Here is a 20,880-nt window from a genome sequence, read left to right as displayed (position 1 = left end):
GAAAATGAAATCAAGCACAAAGAAATTTGAGGGGAAAAACTCCAAATATGCTATAATCCCTTTTACATTATCACCAACTAACAAAATGTACTTGCACACAAATTCGTCTCATTTTCTAAATTCAGAGTACTCCGCATGCTTGCATAGCTGATCATCAACTTCAATCTAACCAAATGTCCAAATAGACTAAGTATATTTCAAAATCAAAAGTACCATATAACAGAAACTCAAAAGTAAGTAAGATGAACATTAGTGCCTCAATTTCAATAATTAGTTTGAGACTGATTTTAATACATCTACAATTTGTTTCTCTACCAAAAGAACTTGCAATCTATCCACTAATAATTAGTCATAAACAGATGAACTAAGGGAAACAGAAACACGGAAGGAAGTAAAAGCCAAACCAATTACAATAATTCACATTTCATCTTGCGAAATCTATCATGTCAACTTTTGCTGATGGCGAGTTTTGAAGCAAAAAATCCACTATCCCATCAGGCATAGGCGGTGGAGATGGTTTCAATGCTGCTTTCCACGACTTGGCAGCTTTCAGTCTCATGGAAAATATAGGTGAGAGTGGTTTCAGTTCCACTTTCAAAGACTTCAAGTTACCCAAGCAAGGGAGTTTAATCTTCAACAACTCTGGAATTAAGAAGAGAACCTAAGCAACGAGGGTTGAGGAAAATTAGAAACAAGTTACTGCAAACGAAAAAAAATAACAATAAAGTAATAATAAAGCCTTAGAACATGCTTATGCTCTATTTAGATAAAGTTCTCCAAAAGTACTGATAGCAAAAGAAAATAAAAAAAGGTAAAATGAATTGAGCTTTTCTGGTAAGCTAAAATCAACTAATGCACTTAATTTTCATAGAAACTCTCTTATCTAACTTTTCCAAAAGCTGAAGTACACAAGTTAATTTTAGCTTGGGTGAGAAACTAAGTGCATGGTCCGAACCAAATGTGCAACGTGCATCATCACCCTCTCTCGATGTTTACCAGAAGCAATGTGAAGTAGCTTCTGCATCAATTGAACCTACTGAATTGATTTTTTTATTGTTGATGTGGAATGGTGGTTTACGTAGAAATTAATCTATCTAAACATAGCCTTAGTTAAGGTGTATATATACCTGAAGAGTACTTGCAGAGACTGTCAATGATTTCACATTGGCAAGCTCTAACAGCCAACTCAACAGAATCAAAGGAGACTCCAACGAAGTCGACCAGATTTCCGCATCAATACTCACTCTTTCGAGCGAAGAAAGATTGCTCCCAAGCAGTTGCTGATAAGGTGCACCGGTGAAAGCAAAAGCGCAAAGATTCGGCGTAGACAGCACAATTTTGTAAAAATCCCCCGACTGATCAGACCGCATAGTCAAACTCACAAGCGTAGCACTCGAAATGCAGAGAATTCTCGCATCCTTCACAGTGCAATAGTCAATAGTCAAATCACACAACCTACGGCAAGCATAAAACGGTTCAGCCATGTCATCATCATCATCATCGCCTTTACAGAAGGTGAAGTGCTGAAGATGCAAGGTGGTTAAGGCCGTGAGATTCAGCGATTTCGGAAACAGCGTGCTGCCGTAGATGTAACCTCTAGGGCAAACGGAGAGCTTGAGAGAGGTCAAAGTCTGGCACGAGAAAACGCACTGGGGAACGTCGCGGATGTCGCACTTGACGGAGATTCCTAACTGGCGGACGTTGTGGGAAACGGCGTATTTGACGATCCGTTTGAGGAGCTGCGGCTCGATGCAGCCGTGGCGCTCGAAATCGAGTTTGAGGAGTGCGAGCGAGGCGTCGCGGAGGGAGAGGAGGCGCGAGACGAATTTGGTGAAACCCTTGAAAGTCCAGAAGTCGGAGGAGTGCAGAATTAGGGTTGGAAGACGCTTCCAGAGGTCCTTCCATCGAGTCGACAACACGCAGGTTCTTACGGCGTGTTTGGCGTTCAGGAATGTTAGTATGTGGAGGAGAACGCATTCGGGTAAGTCGCTCAGTCTGTCTTCTTCGTTTCTGCCCTCGCTGTGGCTGCGCTTTCTCCGTTTCATCTTACTCGTGCGCTAGATTACGCCTTCGGAGAAGAATCTGAGCGTGAAAGAAATAGAGAAATGGAAATGAGAAATTAGGAATACCTGATGGTTGAGAACATGTTTGAAAATACGTTGCAAAATTACGTTTGAAGAAAAAATAATTTTATTAACGGATCACGAGTTTTACATTGGAATAACCGTACTTTGCAGTATTTTTAACTGCAAAACTTCTTAGTTGTGAGCGATTCGAATAAGGGAATGAAATGGAGATGTTATGAACCCTGTTTGGCGTTGGTTCGGAACGGAAGGAACGCGGATAGCAATTGTTGTTGCGTTTCGTTTTCGGGTTGATGGTTTTAATTTCGCGCGGACGGGTAGGGTGGGGTGGGGTGGGGTTTTTAATTGCGCGGTGTGGTGTTCGTTGGCGTTGGTGCGAATAAAATTGTTTTTCAAAGAAATTTGGGTTCCTTGCTATTGAGACTCATATGCGTTAAGTTAAATTAAGTTTCAGGGTGTTACCAAAAGAAAATAATTAAGTTTCAGGGTTGAAGTTCAACTTGTTATTACATAGAATATTGGTTGAAGAACGTGTTTGATGTAAACCCTAATTCTATTTTTCTTTTCTCCCTCACCTATGCACAAGTCCACCGGACATATGATAGAAAAATCATAATAGTGTAATGAAGCACTTGGATGGGTAAGTTTATTGCCCGTGCAGCTGGATGATTTGGCCAGTATTTTTGTGTAGTCTTTTTTTGTTTTTCCCCACCTTATGTACAAGGATGCAAGATATCATAATCGATCTCTAACAGACAGGTTTCAGATGGAAAATCAAAAGAAAAAGAAAAACAATCGGAAAGGCATTGAGTATCAAGATGGATTGACAGTTAACAAAGGCCTCATTGAGGTTGTGTCTTTGACTTTGGGCACTATTTGGCACCTATCCGTGTTATATCACCCTACTAGTTTTGGGTGTGTTTCTCTTCATTCTCGGTATCTGTATGGCAAAAGAAGACTCAGCGATAAAAAAAATAAATTATGAATATAGAAGTATCAAGACGAAATTAATTGCATATAACAATAACACTAATGAATATTGTTGTAGCCTATTTTTTTTAACCCAATGGATTGTCCAAGTCCAATGAAACATGGGGTGTGTTCCATTCGGCTGACATAACGTAATTGACAAATACTGAAACAAATTTAAAATTTTGTAAACAAAAAGTTATATTATTATTATACTCTTACCGTACAATAAATTCAGTTTGAACTTGCTCATAGTCTGGCAGCAATTAGTTGTAACTAACATGAACAGAAGTTAATAGACTTGAAGGTAGCGTAAAAATTCCAATAATTTTATTTGATTATAACTATGCTTAATATAATATCAGGCTATTGGGATATGATGATGACAAGAATGGCAATTATTTTCGGGCACCACAACAGCAATGATAACATAAGTGTGAAAGAACATAGAGAAGACGACAACCAATATTTATTTATGTATGTACATTTGGATCTAGTCTATCTGTATTAATTAACATATCCAAATGTTCTCACCAGGAGCACAGCAGCACAAGCCTAAACTCCATCAAAGGTCGTGATTAGCACACCGTTGCGTTGATATTCAAACCAGCAACCCATCCTTGAGTGGCATAGCATAGCATATCACCGAAATTTCATCTCTAAAATGAGGGTAGCAGAACTTTGATCTCAATGAAATTATTATAGTCAGGGACAAGCAGACCGCATTTTTACAACACAGGCCCTAACTAATGAATTTTTTTATATAAACACAGAAGGAAGATCATCGGATAACATATACACAAACAATGTCTTGGCACTTATACCAGCATCAATATCGCAGACTACTACATAATTGTTAGACCGGAACAGCAGAGCTTCTTGATTGACACTTGCTAATCGGTAATCATTTCCATTTCTGAGGGCTACAATTATTCATAACCCCAAATTTCCTAATTGTCTCTGGTACGTATCACTTTCACTGCTTCTAGATCTGCATCTGATTAGTACACCAACAATATACTACAGAGGGGACCATTATATAAAACTCCTCAACTTAATGAATCACTTAGAACCTTCTAATCAAAGTTTCCTGGAATATCAATATCTGTATCTGAAGGATTAGAAAGCTCGACCAGAGGTTCCTGTTGATCAAATAAACCCCACGTAAGAGGTAACTACTCATATGCATCTTATAAAGAATTTTGTTACCTACATACTCATTATAGTTGGCTCCATTTTAAGTTTCATTGGTAAAGTGGGGCTATTTAAACCCAGATGAAGCCGCCTGTACAGTTGTGTAGGTAAGATTACTCAAATAGGAATACCTGTTCATTCTCATTTGTTGAAGAATGCCCAATTCCCAGTGGCAGAACGTTCGTAAAGTGTTCTGCAGTTTCAGGCAATTCCTGAACAAGAAAATCACCCCAATACCCATTAGACAAGTATCATAACAATTCATTAATTAGAAGCTTTCAATTTCTCAATAACAGAGAAAAGATGTTGGAATCACCCTAAATTATCTGTAAAAGAATTTCTGTGTGTGTGTGCAGAGGAAGAGACTGAGATTAAAACTACCTCATCACTGGGGTTTACAGCATGATTACTAGAACCATCCGCTGCATTGGACTTGGAAGGATCTTCAGAACTATCCTGCATACCCCACAAAAGGTTTCATGAAAATGAAAATACATTTGCACTGCTGAAAATGAATTTGCAACATGTAAAGGATTCTACTTGCTCATCATGGATGCCTGGCAATTCCCCTTCAAGAACAGAAGTAGGCTTGACATCAATAGGAGTGTCCTGCAAATACCATACAGGTTGATAGGTAAACCACCTATGTATATAGGACTATGATGTAATTAAAAGGACCTAACAGTATGCACCACAAAGATTTTCAGGTAAGGCTGTTAAAAACAACTAGTGTTCAAGTCCCAAATCAATTCAAACAACCCAACTCAAACTATAAAGTTGATTTAGTTGCTTTTCACCCTTGTTGGGGTTTAGGTTGTTTTGGAATTCTTTTGAAAAAGAACAGGTTCTGGTTAGAAATAATTTTAACCCAAATCTTCATATTGAACCACAGTGTTCAATAATAAACCTTTTACAAAGAACTAAATGAAAGTTATTATCATGTCAATGTATACTGTTCCATCTGTTTGTGGCAATCAGAAGTCTAAACTGGTGAATTTATTTATTTGTATCATCTTCACTGAAATTTAATTGCAAATGTTGATAAAAAAACATTTTATTTAGCTACAGATGTATTATTTGATATTAGTGTTGTATGAATTATCCATGCATGTCAGAATTCTTTAACTAGTAAGTTTCATCCAGATACCTTATTGAATGGGATTTTGACCTGTGATCTTTGACTTTGTTAAGAAAGGGGGAGTAACTGAATCGTAATTAGGACATCAATAACTTGACTTATGACTATATTATTATCCTATTCTAATAAATTTAATTTTCCCATCACAAAAATATGGAATTATTTTTCTTTTCCTATCCAGAAAAAAAAAAAAAAAAACTTAAGATATTGCACACCCAAGAATTTACAAGTTATAATAGATCCATCACTGAAACCATTTCATTGGGAACTGATAATTAAAAATATAAGTAGAACTTATCCCCCTTCGCATTTACAATTGGCTTCCAATCAAGGAATAAATCTGGAAAAACATTAAGCTCTCTGTCTTACATACCAGATCACTTTGCTCAACAGAAAGATTCCTTCCGCCCTTACTGAGATCTCTAAGTGTGCCCTGTCAGAGTTAAGTGGATTCAGGGTAACCGAAGATATTTGCAAGGTGCAAACAGTTAATGAGATTGAGGATGCAGTGCATAAACAGGAATGCAAGGTAAAAAAGAAACACAAATTAATATTCTAACCAGCATAGCATATAGTTAGAAACTAGCCAATGCTAAGGAGAAAGGGCATCTACTATAAACTCCAACCAGTTCCTCCTATACGGTTATACCATTGGGACCATAGTCCAAAGTAGTTGTCAATTATCTTTTGGAGGGGGTTATATGAAAGGGGAAAAATATTGTAAATCAGATTGTGATAATTCTACTTTTAGTTTATATGGCCTTCCTGAAGACTAGAATTTTGACATAACATGATGGTATCATTTCAACCATGTAGCTGACTCCATTTAGAGGTGAATATTTTTGTTGTTGTTGTACTTCAAATGAAATATAGAAGTTCAAGTTCACAACAAGCATTTCATCACATCCAAACTTTTTAGCACAATGACTAACCTTGTTAGCCCACATAAGGCCGCATGCATTACATAAAGTCCTTGGTCCAGCTGGCCCCCGACGCATTGCAGGAGTATTATTTTCACTGACACCACAATGGTGACATCTACGTCTAGAAGGCATGAAAAAGCAATGTGGATAATATTTACAGAAATGCAATTAAATCATACACGCAAAAGAACCACAACATTAGGATAAAATAATATATATGTAGGAAATTCAAGCTTTAAAACTCACACAGATTCAGAATGAGAAGTGCCATCTTGACCAGAACTCTGTGCAGAATCCCAATTAGATGAACCTGGGCTTTCCTTCAAGGAAGCAAACTGCCCATTCTTCCGATGCATCCTAGCAAGAATAAAAGACAGCAAAAACAGAACAGAATTTTTTTATATAAATATAGAAGAACAAATCAAACTTCAAAAACAACCTGCAATCAAATAAAACCTACAAGAAGCCCTCAAAATGGCACTCAAGTACCAACTATCAACACAAAGCATTATGTTCCTCAGTCCTTAGCTGTTGAGAAATATGCTCACTGATTTGACTTTACCTGATAACAACTCAGGCCTAATATTTCACGATAAGAAAGTTCATCGTAAAAACAATTTTAGTCAGACCAGACACAGACCCTCTTTTACATTATAAATTCTACTTATAACAAGCAAGTTCAAATATATTAGGTTCGTCCTCTTAGTCTGAATAACTTTTCTATAAGTTGCTTACCGCAGGAACATATACTGCTAGAGATGACGACATAATAAAAAAGCAAGTCTTTCTATTTTTTTAATTTTTTTTTGTGGCATTTCAATGGTGTTAGTGCTAAACAGTTTATCACTGGAACATAATGCTAGGGAATATAATAAGCATGTGGTTTTTTTTTTTTACCTCCTTATGGATTAAAGCACATTGCTTTTCTCAACAAACACCCTTGATAATTTTTGTGAAGGGGACAAGGAATGTCTATTAAGTTAGTTTATTTCTTTTTCTAAAATAAAAAACAAATGTAAGCAACAGTCTTCTCAGGAATATTATTCAGATGCCAGCGGCACAAAAATGGTGTAGACATGATAGTATGTCCAAGATGCAAAACATACAAATGACTTTCAAATATCAACCACAATTATCAAGAGCATAAATGGTGAGACAATTGAGTGACCATATTGTTTTCACAGGCAAGTCAATTTCCATTGGACAAGAGTCATCAACTATTTGGGTGAAATGGTGCAGTATGGAATTTTATTTACCTCTGTGCCACCTCTTTTCTGACGGAATACCTAATTTTCTTGTCAAAACATCTTTCCTTGCGTTTCTCACGGAACCTGACTAAGGATGCTATTCTTCGTGAAAGGTTTGAACGCTTTGGAGTATCACCCATGCCCTAGAGATTTTAGTAAAGTGCTCAAATGCAAGCATAAAAAGGCATTACGAGTTATAAAACTGATATCGTCAAGTAGATGTATACACTACCCTGTTACTTTGGTCAAATGGTTGTTCAACAGCAGGCACCCTTGCCTGCACATCACGTCCTCCCAAAAGCAGCAAGACAGCTTGCACCTGCAATGTTAAATTTGATCACCAAGCATTCCTCAGTCATCATCCTTGTTGAAAAACCACCTTAATTGTGGTCACCCGAAGGTAAAAAGGGGTGTCTTGAAGGCCCGTATCGTGACAGTAGCGGTGGGCAAAAAAAGGACGTATTGAAGTCGGTTAGAGATAATGCCGACATAGAATAGATATATAACTGGGAAGTAAAAGAACCTTACAAGTCAATTTTATAAATTTGAGTTAGGTTAAAAACCCATATTCTAACAATCCTTTTGAATAATTTAGAAGTAAATAGATATAATTTAAATGCAGGTTGCCTTGTAACTTTATTCTATGATATTGGTTAATCTTTTATGTTTTATCATTCCATTTTAAATTACAAGAACTCTGAACTAATTTATGATTGGTAACTTCATTGTTAATATCAAAGGTTTGTTTATAACTTCTCTGTCTTGCCATGTGAACATTAAGAGCATTTTAATGGAAGAATTGTTTTTAGATTATTTTTTATAGGTCTCATGATAAAGAACTTTTATCATGTTTACTTTACTGATAAAATTCAATTTGGATTTTTGGATTTTACTTGTACATAAAAGAAAAATAAGATCTTTCTTTTCCCTCAAACGACATTAAAAAATAATACTTTTTTGACAAAAGTAAAATTCTTGAGAGTTCTTTCCTTAGGATTCAACTTTCCGCATGAAATTTTTTTAAACAGGAATAATAATAGATCTGGTGGATAGAAATTCTTGAGCTCAATAATTTATATTAAAGATACTCTAATTAAGCTTAAAAGATGACACACTTTTAATATATTCTTTTATTGATTAAAATTTATGTGAGACCCATCAAATAAAGATTAAGATTTAGTGGAATTCATATCATTTAATGAAACTTACATGAATTTTATTTGATAGTGTATTGTTAGCATGAAGCACATATTGCAATACAAATGTCAAACACTAAAACACAACTAAAGTATAAAACATAAAACACAAGAATATATATATATATATATATATATATATATATATATATATATATATATCAAGTTGTTAAGTTTTATTATATTCATATGATAATAAAGCTCAAAAGAAGGTAGGAAGACCGGTCATATTTCACTATACAAGAACTTTATCTCTTTACATAAACAATATAAATAAAACAATGTGATAAGTTCTTTAAAAAAAGTCTAAAAAAACCAAGAAAAATCATCATTGAAAAGAAAAATTTAAACAAATAACTTGCAAATTTAATTTTTAGGTTGGTTTTTTAAAAGAAAAATATTTAAAAAAAATGTGTCTAACGTATGTCTGACATATGTTCGAGCAGTGTCAAAACAAAACAAAAAAATGAAAACTACAAAAACGTGCCTGATACGTGTTCGTCACATGTTGGTGTCTGACATGTCCTTTAACCGGTGTGTCCGTTGTTCATAGATTTCTTCTGAGCTTAATTTATTTTATATTCTCTCATCAGTCATGCTAAGTTAAAATTTCAAATCCTTAAAGTATTCGTTATGGGAATAATACTCAAAAGATGAAAACACACGCTAGTAGGCTACATCTATTGTATCTATTGTTCCTATTATTAAGCCTTGCAAAATCAAACCCATGCCCCGCATAGTATCATTCATTTTGCATTACCACAAAAATAAGATTAGATAAAACTACTATGTTGATTGAATTTTACTTGACCGTGTACGGCTTCATTAATTATCTCTGCTTTGAATATATTGGCAATCAGCATGCCACTTAGCCTTTAATTTAATACAACCTTGTGTTAATTTTACACTAGTAGTAAAACTTAACAGTTAACAACACTCCCCATCCCCCTCAATTTGTTAAATTTAACGAAATCTATACAACAATCATAGCATAATAAAAAATAAAAAAAACTTCAAAGTACGAGAACTTTCCAAGAAAGTAAAATTACCTTCTGAGGAGTGATAGCGGGAAAGACATAAACCTCGCCCTCGAAAGAAAGAGTGAGCTCGCTAGTTCTGGAAGGCATAGCCACTACCGCTTCATGATTTACACTCGCCGCGGCATTAGCAGCAACGTTCACTGAATTAACATTCGCATCCTCCAAGTCATCCATAGCGTCATCATCACCGCCGTCGTCGTCGTCGTCATCGTCGTCGACGGGTATAGCAGGGTCCTCGAACTGCAGAGGCTGCGGATTCACGGTCGCCATCGATTCCTCCACGCGCCTGTCGGAAACCCTAATTTGGGAGGCGGTGATGCATGGTTTACGTGACGGAAATTGGAAGCGTGAAAATAAGTTTGGGAATTCGTGGGAGAAAGAGAGAGCAGAGAAGTGAATGAAATGGAGAGGGGATGTGTTTCCTGGAACGCACTCAAGTTGGTTTGACGGCGTGAGCGTGTCGTGAATGGAAAGTTGTTTCTCCTTTAAGAACAAATAAAGGACAAGTATTAGTAGGAGTTAGTTATTATCCATTGTGATAAGGTTAAGGCAGTGAGCCTAGGTACTACTTCTCAAGTTAACGGTTCGCTAGCTGAGTGCTGACAAATAAGTTAGGGAATTAATTAATAATTGCTGAATGGGAATGCCGGAAATAACAGCTGAAATAAATCATAAAATAATAATTAAATTTCATATAAATAATTTTTTTTTAATAAATTTTAATCAATCATTAAAAATATATGCTATGAAATTATTAATTCTAAGCAACACTACTTAATTCTCTAGACGATGACATCAAGTTATACTTACATAAGTATCGTTGTTTACATAAATAATATGTTTCATAAATATTTTAGAATATATAAAATTATGTGAAGAATTTATTTTAATAATCTTAACATTAAAGAGAAATTTTGTATGAAGTATTTAAATTTATGTAAAATTATAAGATCCATGAAATTAAGATAAAAATTTAATTTAACTTACTAGTTACTATACATTATAAATATTCACTGAGAGTTAAAAAAGAGTGTCAAGAGGATGCCGTTTATAGAATCTTGCTACCGTTCCTCTTTAATTCACTAGCAATTTACCAAATATCCTTGATAAACGTGTTTGTTAGTATATAAGATTATAAAACAACATTAAAAATAGTGTTGAAAATTGTTGTGTTATCATTTTTATAGTTGTGGATTTCAGTGATGATGTAACGTGTGACGGTCTGGTCTGAGAATGATTGGAAGTGGGAACCAACCATTTATAGATAGTTCGTGGGATGAATATTATGATGTTGTATTGGAATCTGCTTTCTGGTTCATTGGTCTCTTGGATTCTATTTGTGTCATTTTCTCTTGATTAAAAAACCTATAATTATTGTTGCACTTACTATTTTAGATGTTTACTACAATACAATTATGCCATTTGCATTTATGAAACACAGCAAAATCCGAAGATATAATCATTTAGACATGTAGCAAAATTAGAACATATAAATAAGTAAAAAAAAAAAGGTAGATTGATGTATAATTGGATTATAATATATATTAATGTAAAGTAACATATGTATCCATTAATATTAATATTTCACCAAAAAATTATTTATCCATAATTCCATAAATGTATAATTGGAGTGTATTTTATTTTATTGACGGCTGCATTACTTTACCAGCATCTGTCGGTATAATAGCCGTAGAAAGTAGCATCTTTTGTTTGGACTTTGGACAGTCCAGCAGAGAAAGTATAAACATTCCTTTACAAAATCTTTATATTAGTTTGAAAAAGACACCACATTTAATCCCCATATTGTAAAAATATTATGTATAAAAGTTTTATATTTAAAATAGTTTAAAATAAACCCTAAATATTAATTATTTAAGTGTTTTCTAGAGACAGGTTTACTGCACAAAATAACTTAAAAGTCCTAACGTATAACATTTTTTACACTTTACTATGTGTTTTTTTTTTAAAAAAATACAAAGTGTATCTTTAAAAAAACAAAAGCAACACAGTCTGCACTATTACATAGAAATACAAGCGTATCAGATGAGAGCGTGAAAAAAGTAATCTTGATTATTTAATTAAACTAGATGGTCAAGATTATTTTTAACCACTAGTCTTTTTTTTTTTTTTAGGGAACACAATAATCTTTACTATTCACATGGGATAATATGATCAGGAATTCATTTATATATTAGTGTAAATAAGGATAAATGGGGGTAAGGGTGAGCCCCTCAAATTTTTTATTTTATACTAAATTTTAAATAATGAAATAGCAAGAAGACAAAGTGATCACATATATACCCACCCTGTTACTAGCATAGGTACTTGTTTAGAAATTACCCACTGAGTAAAAAAATCTATAGATATCCATGAATGCTTTCTAAAAAAAATAAAAATAAAAATAAAAAATCAAAGAAATTGTAAGCTCCATACACATGCTGCAAATATCACTATAAATTTATAAATTAAAAAATTATTGTCATTTTTTAAAACAAAAATATTTTAAATCCGTACCAATAATCCCAAACGTTTGATGATTCTTTATTACTTTGTCCAATGCGACTATACTGTCATCTTTACTAGTCTAACGACTAAAACCATAACCTCGTGTCTTTTATTCAATCTTAAAATTAGGTTTCGAAAACATCAATTCCATCGCTAACATCTTTGCCTAAGCTTTGGTTAAAAAGTTCAAAATTGTACGAAGCAGGGCTCGATCCCAACATATACACATTCCAAAATAAAAAATAGGGACGTGGAAAAAATTTTCACCAGAACTATTGCATGTCGTTGCGCACATTTTTCACGAGACAAAACTAAAACCACAAACCACTGTATGAGGATCAAGTTCATTTCAAATTCCAGTTTATACATTCATAGATAAACAGTTAATGCAACTGTCCGAGAGTATAGGAATAGATCTCTTGTATTCGATCAAGTCATTCCAAATTCCAGTTTGTACAGTCATAGATAAACAGTTTAATGCAACTGATCAGAGAGTATAGAAATAGACCTCTCTTGTATTGACGAGAGCTTTGCTATATACTGTACATTCTATAGGTCAAACTGAATGGAATTACTAAAAACCTGCGAATGTCACAGTCAAGGACTTGCATTTCCTGTGAGTGGAAAACTCAACGATCAGATACCAAAGCTTTGTTATCATTAACAAGATTGTTAAGCTTTGTTATCATTAACAAGATTGTTATGTTGTGCAGGGATGCCACTCCGACAGTCAAAGTCATTATTATTACTGCCCTCATCAACCTGGTCATCAGATGCAAAAGAAAAAAAAGGATGCATTTGTTACCATACAGGCAGACAGAGTAAAAGATAACCCGGTATAATAATTAATTAATGAAAACATACCTGCTCAGGTGGTGCAAGAGAGTGTTCCTGGTTTCTCTTAGAAAGATCCCTCAAAGTGCCCTGCAAAATTGCAGTGTCAGAGGGACTAATGAACAATCTTATTCAGAATTACTGAATTTAGCAAATTTCAGATAGACAGTTGGGCAAATTTGAATATAAAGCTCACAAGAATATAATCGCACCTTCCTTGGCATGCTTTGAAATGGGAAGGAAAGGAAATTAAATTAATATAGGATGTCTCTAAGAAGAAAATAGTATAATACTATAGAGCAAAAGAATTGTGAGAGAGATCAGTGTAGAAGAATAGGACTTGATGTAGAGCCCACTCCTAAGTCATAACAAGCAGACAAGGCAGAGTCTTGGCTTTAAATGAGTTCTGGGTCTCACCCAGCTTATATGGGACTCATTCCTACATCAATCCCATCTGGCCAGAAAGAGTGATGTCATAAAATACCAAGGGTTTAACCTATAGCACTTGAGAAATAGAGGAAAGAATAGGAAGGAGATGCAAAAGATAGCCAAATGTGAGTGTCGGTTAGAAGAGTAAATTTTGCATTTTTTAATTTCAATAGCTTTAGATAGATTAACATACAAGTACAGAAAATAGAAAACAACATGAACCGACTACCCCCCCAAAAAAATAAAATAATATATATATATATATATATATATATATATATATATATATATATATATATATATATATATACACGGAGAAATACTTACCCTATTTGCCCAAAAAAGCCCACAAGCATTGCAAAGTGACCTTGGACCAGATGGCCCCCTACGCATCATTGGAGTGGATTTTGAACTTATTCCACAATGTGTGCACCTATACATTCATAACCATGCAATACAAAGAGATGGTAAAACATCTATTGGCATATCTCAACCCAAATTGCACCACCAGAAACCCACAATCAGTCACCAAATCATATTAGGATGAAAGAAAGATTCTGATTTCTGGCTACATGATTGCATGGGTAACATGGTGAAACTTACAAGGTTTCAGATTGAACAGCATCCTGCCCTGACTCTTGATCTGAACCCCAACTATTAGTTCCATCCTGATTCTTTGATGAAGTAAATTGACCCTTATTACGATGCATCCTACATTTAAAAATCAAATAAGGAATATGCATTGATGCAAATTAAATCAAACAGCTAAAATGGTGAGCAATAAGAATAAAATGTGGAACATAGATGATGTGCAATAGTCCATGGGAAGATGTGAGGTTCTTCATTTGATAGCATTAATTAAATATGAAACAACAAGTGCCCAAAAAGGTTCTTGCTGATAAAAACGAAGCAATTTTTTAAAATAATGCAACCATGTACATACCAATACACACACACACACACCCATGGCTATAGCAACAAAAATCTCAGTGTCCAAAATTTAGCCATTCACTGGAGCATAGATATCCAACTTGCTGGCAGAGGATGCTGTTGAAGCATGCATTATATTTGAAATCTTGTTGTCATATGGAAAGGGGAAGCAAAAACATAAAAGCACTAATGCCAATTTCATCTTAAATGTATTAAGGTCAAAATTTGTCAAACAATAATAACAAAGTAAGAAACAAATAAAGTAGTTAATGGAAGAACATGGCTGGGAGTGAGTCAAGTGACTACCCCCAAAAACGCTGTAGAGGCATTGTTGATTATAGAATGGCCGCTACAGCAAACATAGCAGCTGCAATGGAAAGATTCAAGAATTTTTAAAAATTAATAGTGCAAGTATATTTTTTTTTGGAAGGCAGAAAATATATATATTATTAATCAGAAACACAGCAGCACCAGAGGTACTGCTGGTGACATATACATAAGTATAGTGCAAGTATATTTATCCTTTATACCAAGAAAAAAAAAAACAGCAAACGAAGTTTCAATTCTCAAAATTTAGTGCACTTATCAATTATCCTAGTTAACTTATTAATTATCCAAGTGAATAAGTCATAAAATAAAAACATAAAATACAGTAATGAAAGTCTACCAAGCAGAATTAAATAAAAGGAAATACACTTATTATCCCCTAAAAAAAGACAGTGTAATCAATTACAAAACACAAAAAAACAGTAATGTAAAACAACACATCTTTTCCCTTGCAGTCACTGTCTACTTGAAAGGTAGAAAGCAGAAAGAAAAGTTCAGAAGACAGTGTGGTGCAAATCAGAGGAAGGAGTGCCATGCGTTTCAGCTACCAAGAGCTATTGTGGCATTCTGCACCATAACAGCAAAACACTCCAATACATTTGGGAGCAAAGAGGCTCCACTCCGGTAGGGCAATTACAGTCACACAGGCCACTATTAACTACTTCAGAAACCTATTATGCATGGATACTCCAAAATTAGTGAAGTATCTGTACAGTTTTACTATACAATACCAATACTTGTCAATATAACAGCATTCATATATCTGGCATATCTCTATTTTTTTACGTAAATGTGTTCACTACCTGCAATGTTTTGGTATAAAATAAATCTAAGATACAGATTCAACTGATGTTCTCACTTACCACTCTCGAATCATATTTCCACTCTTGAAATCATATCTAACTAAAATCATGCATATAATGTAAAGTTTCTCCTTATTACATGAGGGAAGAATTAGAACACATGGGACTTGTATGGCAACAATCATAAGCAGGCGAATTGTATTTTACATACATTATTATATATTTTATTTGATATATCCTGTCATGCCCATATCTTAATTTTTAAAAAAATTATTTTACTTGCATGTCGTATTGGTATTGGATACTTGTACTGGTACACATGCAACATAGCTTGAAACAAAACCCTTTCAATCCTCAGATTTTGAAATACCTTCATTGTAAAAAACACACATTTAAAGTACAATGGAATTGGTTTGGCATATATCTCAGAACCGATATACTTGTTTCAACTTTGAAGAAAAATATTTGAAAGTATCGGTTTTTACAATATGAATATAGGTTTTTACAATATTTAAATGTACCATATAAAATTCATATTGTCAACGCTGAGCCTTTCTCCTTTATTGCCTTCCTCCACCGCTCCAAATCCCATTGTCACAAACCCCATCACAAAATCAGTGAAGCTGTAGATCCACCATGCCTCCACACCTACCAAGGTTAACCCCACAGTCGGCTTCTTCTATCTCCTTCCTTCACTCTCTCAATCAGTAGCCAAGATTGGCCATCGCTGCAACGACCACACTATAATGCTCTCCTCTCGCCCCCGTGGGCATCGCAAGAGCGTCTTCCTTGAGTGTTTGAATGAGAATACGCGAAAGGGATGGACAATAATTGGGAGATCAAGCCACGTGACTTATTAAAATTGAATTTTAATCTCATCCATTAAACTTTTTTAACTGTGATCTAAGGGCTAAAACTGATTCTCATTTCTCATTATAAGATGTGTTCTCATTTGAAACATCCCCTGCCCTAAATAAAATAAAATAAATAAAACACCCGGGTGACAGGAGTGAATTACAAGAACAAAAACATCGTTAAATTTATACAAAAACAAATTAAATTAGAGTGAAAAATAATGCACAGCATTAAATTTATCAAATCTTTAACGGTCTTCTTTGTCAATTAAAAGTTTGCTAGGTATCAGTTTCCATTATTATTGCTGCATAGCATAACAAAATGAAACATAAATCAGGAACCAGTCCTACAACTTCCGCTATACAAAAGTGCTGGCTGTTGTATACTGCACTTTAGAGATTACTCCACGTCAACCTAATCCTTCAAAATATACATCGTAGATTGATCTGAGTTCTTCACACGGTAAAACTACAAAACCTCTACATTCATGATAAGATGATGCTTTTTACAAAGCACATATTATTCTTGGCTCTTTACCATACTGATCAATAATATAATATACCTAGTAACACGCTTAAGATATAAATGGTTTGAGAAACAAAGAAATGCAAAATATCTTGATATAATTTAAGTTCAACATTCCAACTGCAAATAGAAAGCTTACTATCAGATTCAAACCTGAGTGCAACTTCTTGACGTACACTATATCTAACTTTCTTATCAAAGCACCGCTCTTTCCTCTTCTGACGAAACCTATTCAATGACGCTGCTCGCTGTGGTAGACTACATTTTGCAGGATATTCCTCCTCACCCTACATCCATCATCAACAAACAAACAATTAATTAGAAAATACCTTCACAAAGATCCGTTTGAATAAACTAACTGCTCCAAGCACTTACACAGGACAAAAATATAAGAAAGTAAAATGAATTGAGCGTCTCTCGTATAAGTTAAAATCAACTTACACATTTTAACTTTTACAGAAGCTTTCTCATCTAACTTGTCTAAATATTAAGGTGATACGTTAATTTTAACTTTGAATAAGTTCCAATTTATTTTCCCTTCTTAATTTCTGAGATGTTTAAGCCTAAAATTCTCTAAGCATCCAAACATACAGTCTGATTTTGAGATGATAGCTCCGCACATTGCGAACCCGAAGTTAGTTCATTTCCTCCCAACAGCAACAACACTGCTTGAACCTGAAACGGCGCCGTCGTAACAGTGAAGAAAAGAAGAAGCATAAATTAGTTCATTCTTAAAAGAGACAGTGATTATAAAAGAGAAGAAGAAAAAAAGTGCCTTATCAGGTGTAACAGCGTCGAAGACATAGACTTGGCCGCGAAACGAGATCGTGAGCTGGCTAGAATCGTTGATAGAGATTTCAAGGGGCGGAACGGCGGAAACCTCTTCGACAGTGGCGCCGCCGTCTTCTTCGATGGTGTGGGAACTGTAATGGATGTGGTGGTTGGAGACGGCGCCGTCCTCTTCGATGGTGTGGGAACTGTAATGGATGTGGTGATCGGAGGCGGCGCCGTCGTCTTCGATGGTGTGGGAACTGTAATGGATGTGGTGGTCGGAGACGGAGCCGTCGGTGTCTTCAGCGGAGACGATCTTGTTCATGGAGCCGAACATTGTTGTTGTTGGAAGGAGGGTAGAATTGGGGGTTTTCGACGCATTACATTACGCGGGTAAAGTAAAGAAACCCTAATCTTAGTTCTAACCCTAACACGGTTTGATTGAGAGGGAGTAAGAAAGAAAGAACATAACCAGAATGGGGATAACTATAAATAGTCTCAGAATGTGTTTGTTGTGTTGTGGGGTGTGAAGGCGAGCAATGTCGGAGTGAAGAGACTCGAGAGAGAGAGAATGCTGTTAAAGTGTCCCCAATGCTGTCGATATTTACGAGGCTGCCCCTCGTTAATAGTATTTCCTCCGGACTGAAATTTAAGAAATGAATAAATAAATCACACTCATAAAAAAAAGTATTACTCTTTTTTTTTGTCTTTTAAATTGTTCTATCGAAATCAAGAAATATATTAATTTTTTTCAATTCTAATAAAATAATAATAAATTTTTCTATTTCATTTCTTTTCTCATTCCACTCCACAATATAAATTAAATGAAGATGAAAAAAAATAAGCAAGAGTATAATTAATAAAAAAATAATAAATATGATCTTGAACTTTAAAAATGACATATAAATAAAAATAAAATTTATCCAAATATCCAATAACAAAAAAAAACTGAGAGAATAGTCAATATCATTTAATTTTGATAGTCTCAATAAAAAAAAATTACTAGAAATAATTCATTTCCTAAAGTCATCTACATTAATTGCAGAAGGTTGTTATAAATAAAACTTCTATTAAATAAAGAGTGTTTTTTATATTCTATCATAGTAAAAAATTAATTTAAATCTTTTATTTTGTTCCAACACATATTCAATTTTTTTTTCCTTCTATTTCAATTTGTGTAGGGAGTAGTACCTAGTAAGTAGTAACACACTAAGATTTAATGGTTCCTTTTTTGTGTTTGCATTAAAAATTATTTTTTATATCTAAACATGTTATGTTAGTAGAGAAGTTTAAACCTATGATTTTTTTTATCCTTCTAACTTTTATGTCCTAAAAAAAATACTACTTTTATATATATATATATATATATATATATATATATATATATATATATATATATATATATATATATATATATATATCTTTTAACTATTTCAAACTCATTAAGAAAATTAATAATATTAAATTTATTTTATTTTATTTTCCAAAATTTGTCACAAAATTGTTTACACTCATCATCTCTCTTTCTATCTAATTAATTAATGTGTCAATCTTTTTCTCCAATTTTATATGAGAAAATATATTTATTTTTTAATTCATAATATTTATTATAAAGTAATTAAAAATATTTTGATAAAAAAAAGTAAATTAAAAAATCTTATAAAAAAGTACAAACAAATTTGAAAAATGTGTTACATTTAAGAAAAATATCTATTGTCATATAATTTTATTTACACAACTAATATAAATGAAGATATAAAAAGAATTAGATGATTAAGAAAGAATGAAAGAAAAAGAAGATTACCGAGTTTAATTTTTCTGCTAACAAAATACATTTGCTAATAAAAAATTTAGTAACAATGATATCAAAAACTTAATTTTTGCCACGTGTTTACTACAAAGAATGGACTAATATCTAATGAATCAATTGTTTTATTTTTTCATCTTTTTCAATGATAACCGCTTTATTATGAGATTGTGTAGCTACTCGAATTGCAGAAAATCGTGGACTAATATCTAATTTTAACACAAACCTGGCAAACATAAACGAGAAAAAAAGTGAGAGGGATGCATTGGCAAGGGTATGTAAGAAGCAGAAAGGTCGAAGCGGAAGTGAATTAAGAGGTTAGAATATACTGTTTTAATAAAAGAAACTACTAAAATATTCTGTTGTTTTACGAGTGATAATTCTCCGTTGCCGATATTCCCAGTCATTTGTTCTTAGTATCCTTAAATTTCATTTCATAGACATTAATTAAGTGAGCAACATCAGCAGATACAAGACATTGGCGGAGAGTTATCCTTCGCCTGTATGATAAGGCATTCAGGCCTGTCTGTACAATCCAAGTGTTACCAGAGAAAACCAAAAATAATAGCACAGGTACAATTTTAGTTCACAACACAAGAATCCTATTGAAGAATTAACGAATATAATGTACATGTATGAACAAACCCGCCAAGTCTTCACCTCCCTATAATCTAAAACATGAAAAAACTGATTCCAGGAATCTAATTGCCTCACGGAGTTTAGAAAGTAGATGATACACCACCCAGTTCTTCTATTCCACAGTACGAAAGAAGTCGATATGCTGCTTTCTATATTCAGGTAAAGCTGGTACTCACTCATCTCATCTCTGATCTCACAGAATCCACAAGCACTTCATGGGGATGATACTCAAAATTGCCAAAGGAGGAAAATGAGAAGATCATCACGTAAGTGTGATATCAGCAATTTAGCATAACCCCAAATATGTTGTCAATTGCCAGTAGGTGCAACTGTAACATCTGTAAAAGATAAAGGGTGGCAAATTCATGTAACAAATAAGTTTCCAAAGAAGTTCAGAAAAGAGATACATTCAAGGACAAACTGTCACCCATCTATTAAAATGAATTAGCCAGAGTTGTTCAGCTCCAAATATATATCTTGAAGAAAATTACGAGTTCTAAGACAAAACTTGCATTGCAAGTAGTATTGGTGTTGCTGAGCAAAAAAAAAAAGTAGTATTGGTGTCACCTCTGATTTTAACAGTTTAATTACAAGTTCTGAGACAACTTACATTAACCAATTATAACGTATAACCAATAAATTGTTAAGAACAATAGTTTGATTG

General features: G+C 33.9%; 4 protein-coding genes across 11 annotated transcripts in view; all 4 read right to left on the bottom strand.

Annotated features, from left to right (window-relative positions):
- Positions 1-253: 253 nt before the first annotated feature.
- Positions 254-2,492, bottom strand: LOC100785318 (F-box/FBD/LRR-repeat protein At1g78750). 3 transcript variants are annotated; one of them, XM_014776302.3, is made up of 3 exons: positions 2,215-2,492; positions 1,128-2,082; positions 254-661 (listed from the first exon to the last, which is right to left on the bottom strand). In XM_014776302.3, exons 2-3 carry the CDS (start codon positions 2,043-2,045, stop codon positions 425-427), a joined length of 1,155 nt encoding a protein of 384 aa, XP_014631788.1. In that variant the 5' UTR covers positions 2,046-2,082; positions 2,215-2,492; the 3' UTR covers positions 254-424. The 3 variants fall into 3 exon arrangements, with proteins under 3 accessions (XP_014631788.1, XP_014631791.1, XP_014631789.1); XM_014776305.3 differs by having other exon boundaries at positions 254-642; positions 2,215-2,434; XM_014776303.3 differs by having other exon boundaries at positions 1,128-2,429.
- Positions 2,493-3,381: 889 nt separating this feature from the next.
- Positions 3,382-10,373, bottom strand: LOC100784257 (GATA transcription factor 24-like). The gene is made up of 10 exons (NM_001255457.3): positions 9,801-10,373; positions 7,788-7,874; positions 7,565-7,698; positions 6,555-6,665; positions 6,318-6,429; positions 5,759-5,818; positions 4,788-4,856; positions 4,629-4,703; positions 4,379-4,459; positions 3,382-4,195 (listed from the first exon to the last, which is right to left on the bottom strand). The coding sequence occupies exons 1-10, from the start codon at positions 10,059-10,061 to the stop codon at positions 4,130-4,132; spliced, it is 1,056 nt and encodes a 351-aa protein (NP_001242386.2). The 5' UTR covers positions 10,062-10,373; the 3' UTR covers positions 3,382-4,129.
- Positions 10,374-12,699: 2,326 nt separating this feature from the next.
- Positions 12,700-18,361, bottom strand: LOC100784789 (GATA transcription factor 25-like). 2 transcript variants are annotated; one of them, NM_001255555.2, is given in 8 exon segments: positions 12,702-13,058; positions 13,161-13,220; positions 13,887-13,992; positions 14,163-14,270; positions 17,153-17,286; positions 17,591-17,674; positions 17,775-17,933; positions 17,988-18,289. In NM_001255555.2, coding segments are annotated over 8 exon segments (861 nt in total). In that variant the 5' UTR covers positions 18,108-18,289; the 3' UTR covers positions 12,702-12,968.
- Positions 18,362-20,046: 1,685 nt separating this feature from the next.
- Positions 20,047-20,880, bottom strand: part of LOC100801573 (BEACH domain-containing protein B) — a 43,368-nt gene continuing 42,534 nt past the window's right edge. For all 5 annotated transcript variants that reach the window (XM_041016371.1, XM_041016369.1, XM_041016370.1 and 2 more), the window contains one exon: positions 20,047-20,554. The gene's annotated coding sequence lies outside the window, so the exon portion shown is untranslated. The remainder of the gene's footprint in view (positions 20,555-20,880) is intronic.

The sequence above is a fragment of the Glycine max genome, chromosome 6 (assembly GCF_000004515.6).
Source record: "Glycine max cultivar Williams 82 chromosome 6, Glycine_max_v4.0, whole genome shotgun sequence".
Taxonomy (NCBI): Eukaryota; Viridiplantae; Streptophyta; class Magnoliopsida; order Fabales; family Fabaceae; genus Glycine; species Glycine max.
The sequence above is the reverse complement of the archived record's forward strand: the minus strand, read 5'-3'. Positions and strand labels throughout refer to the sequence as shown.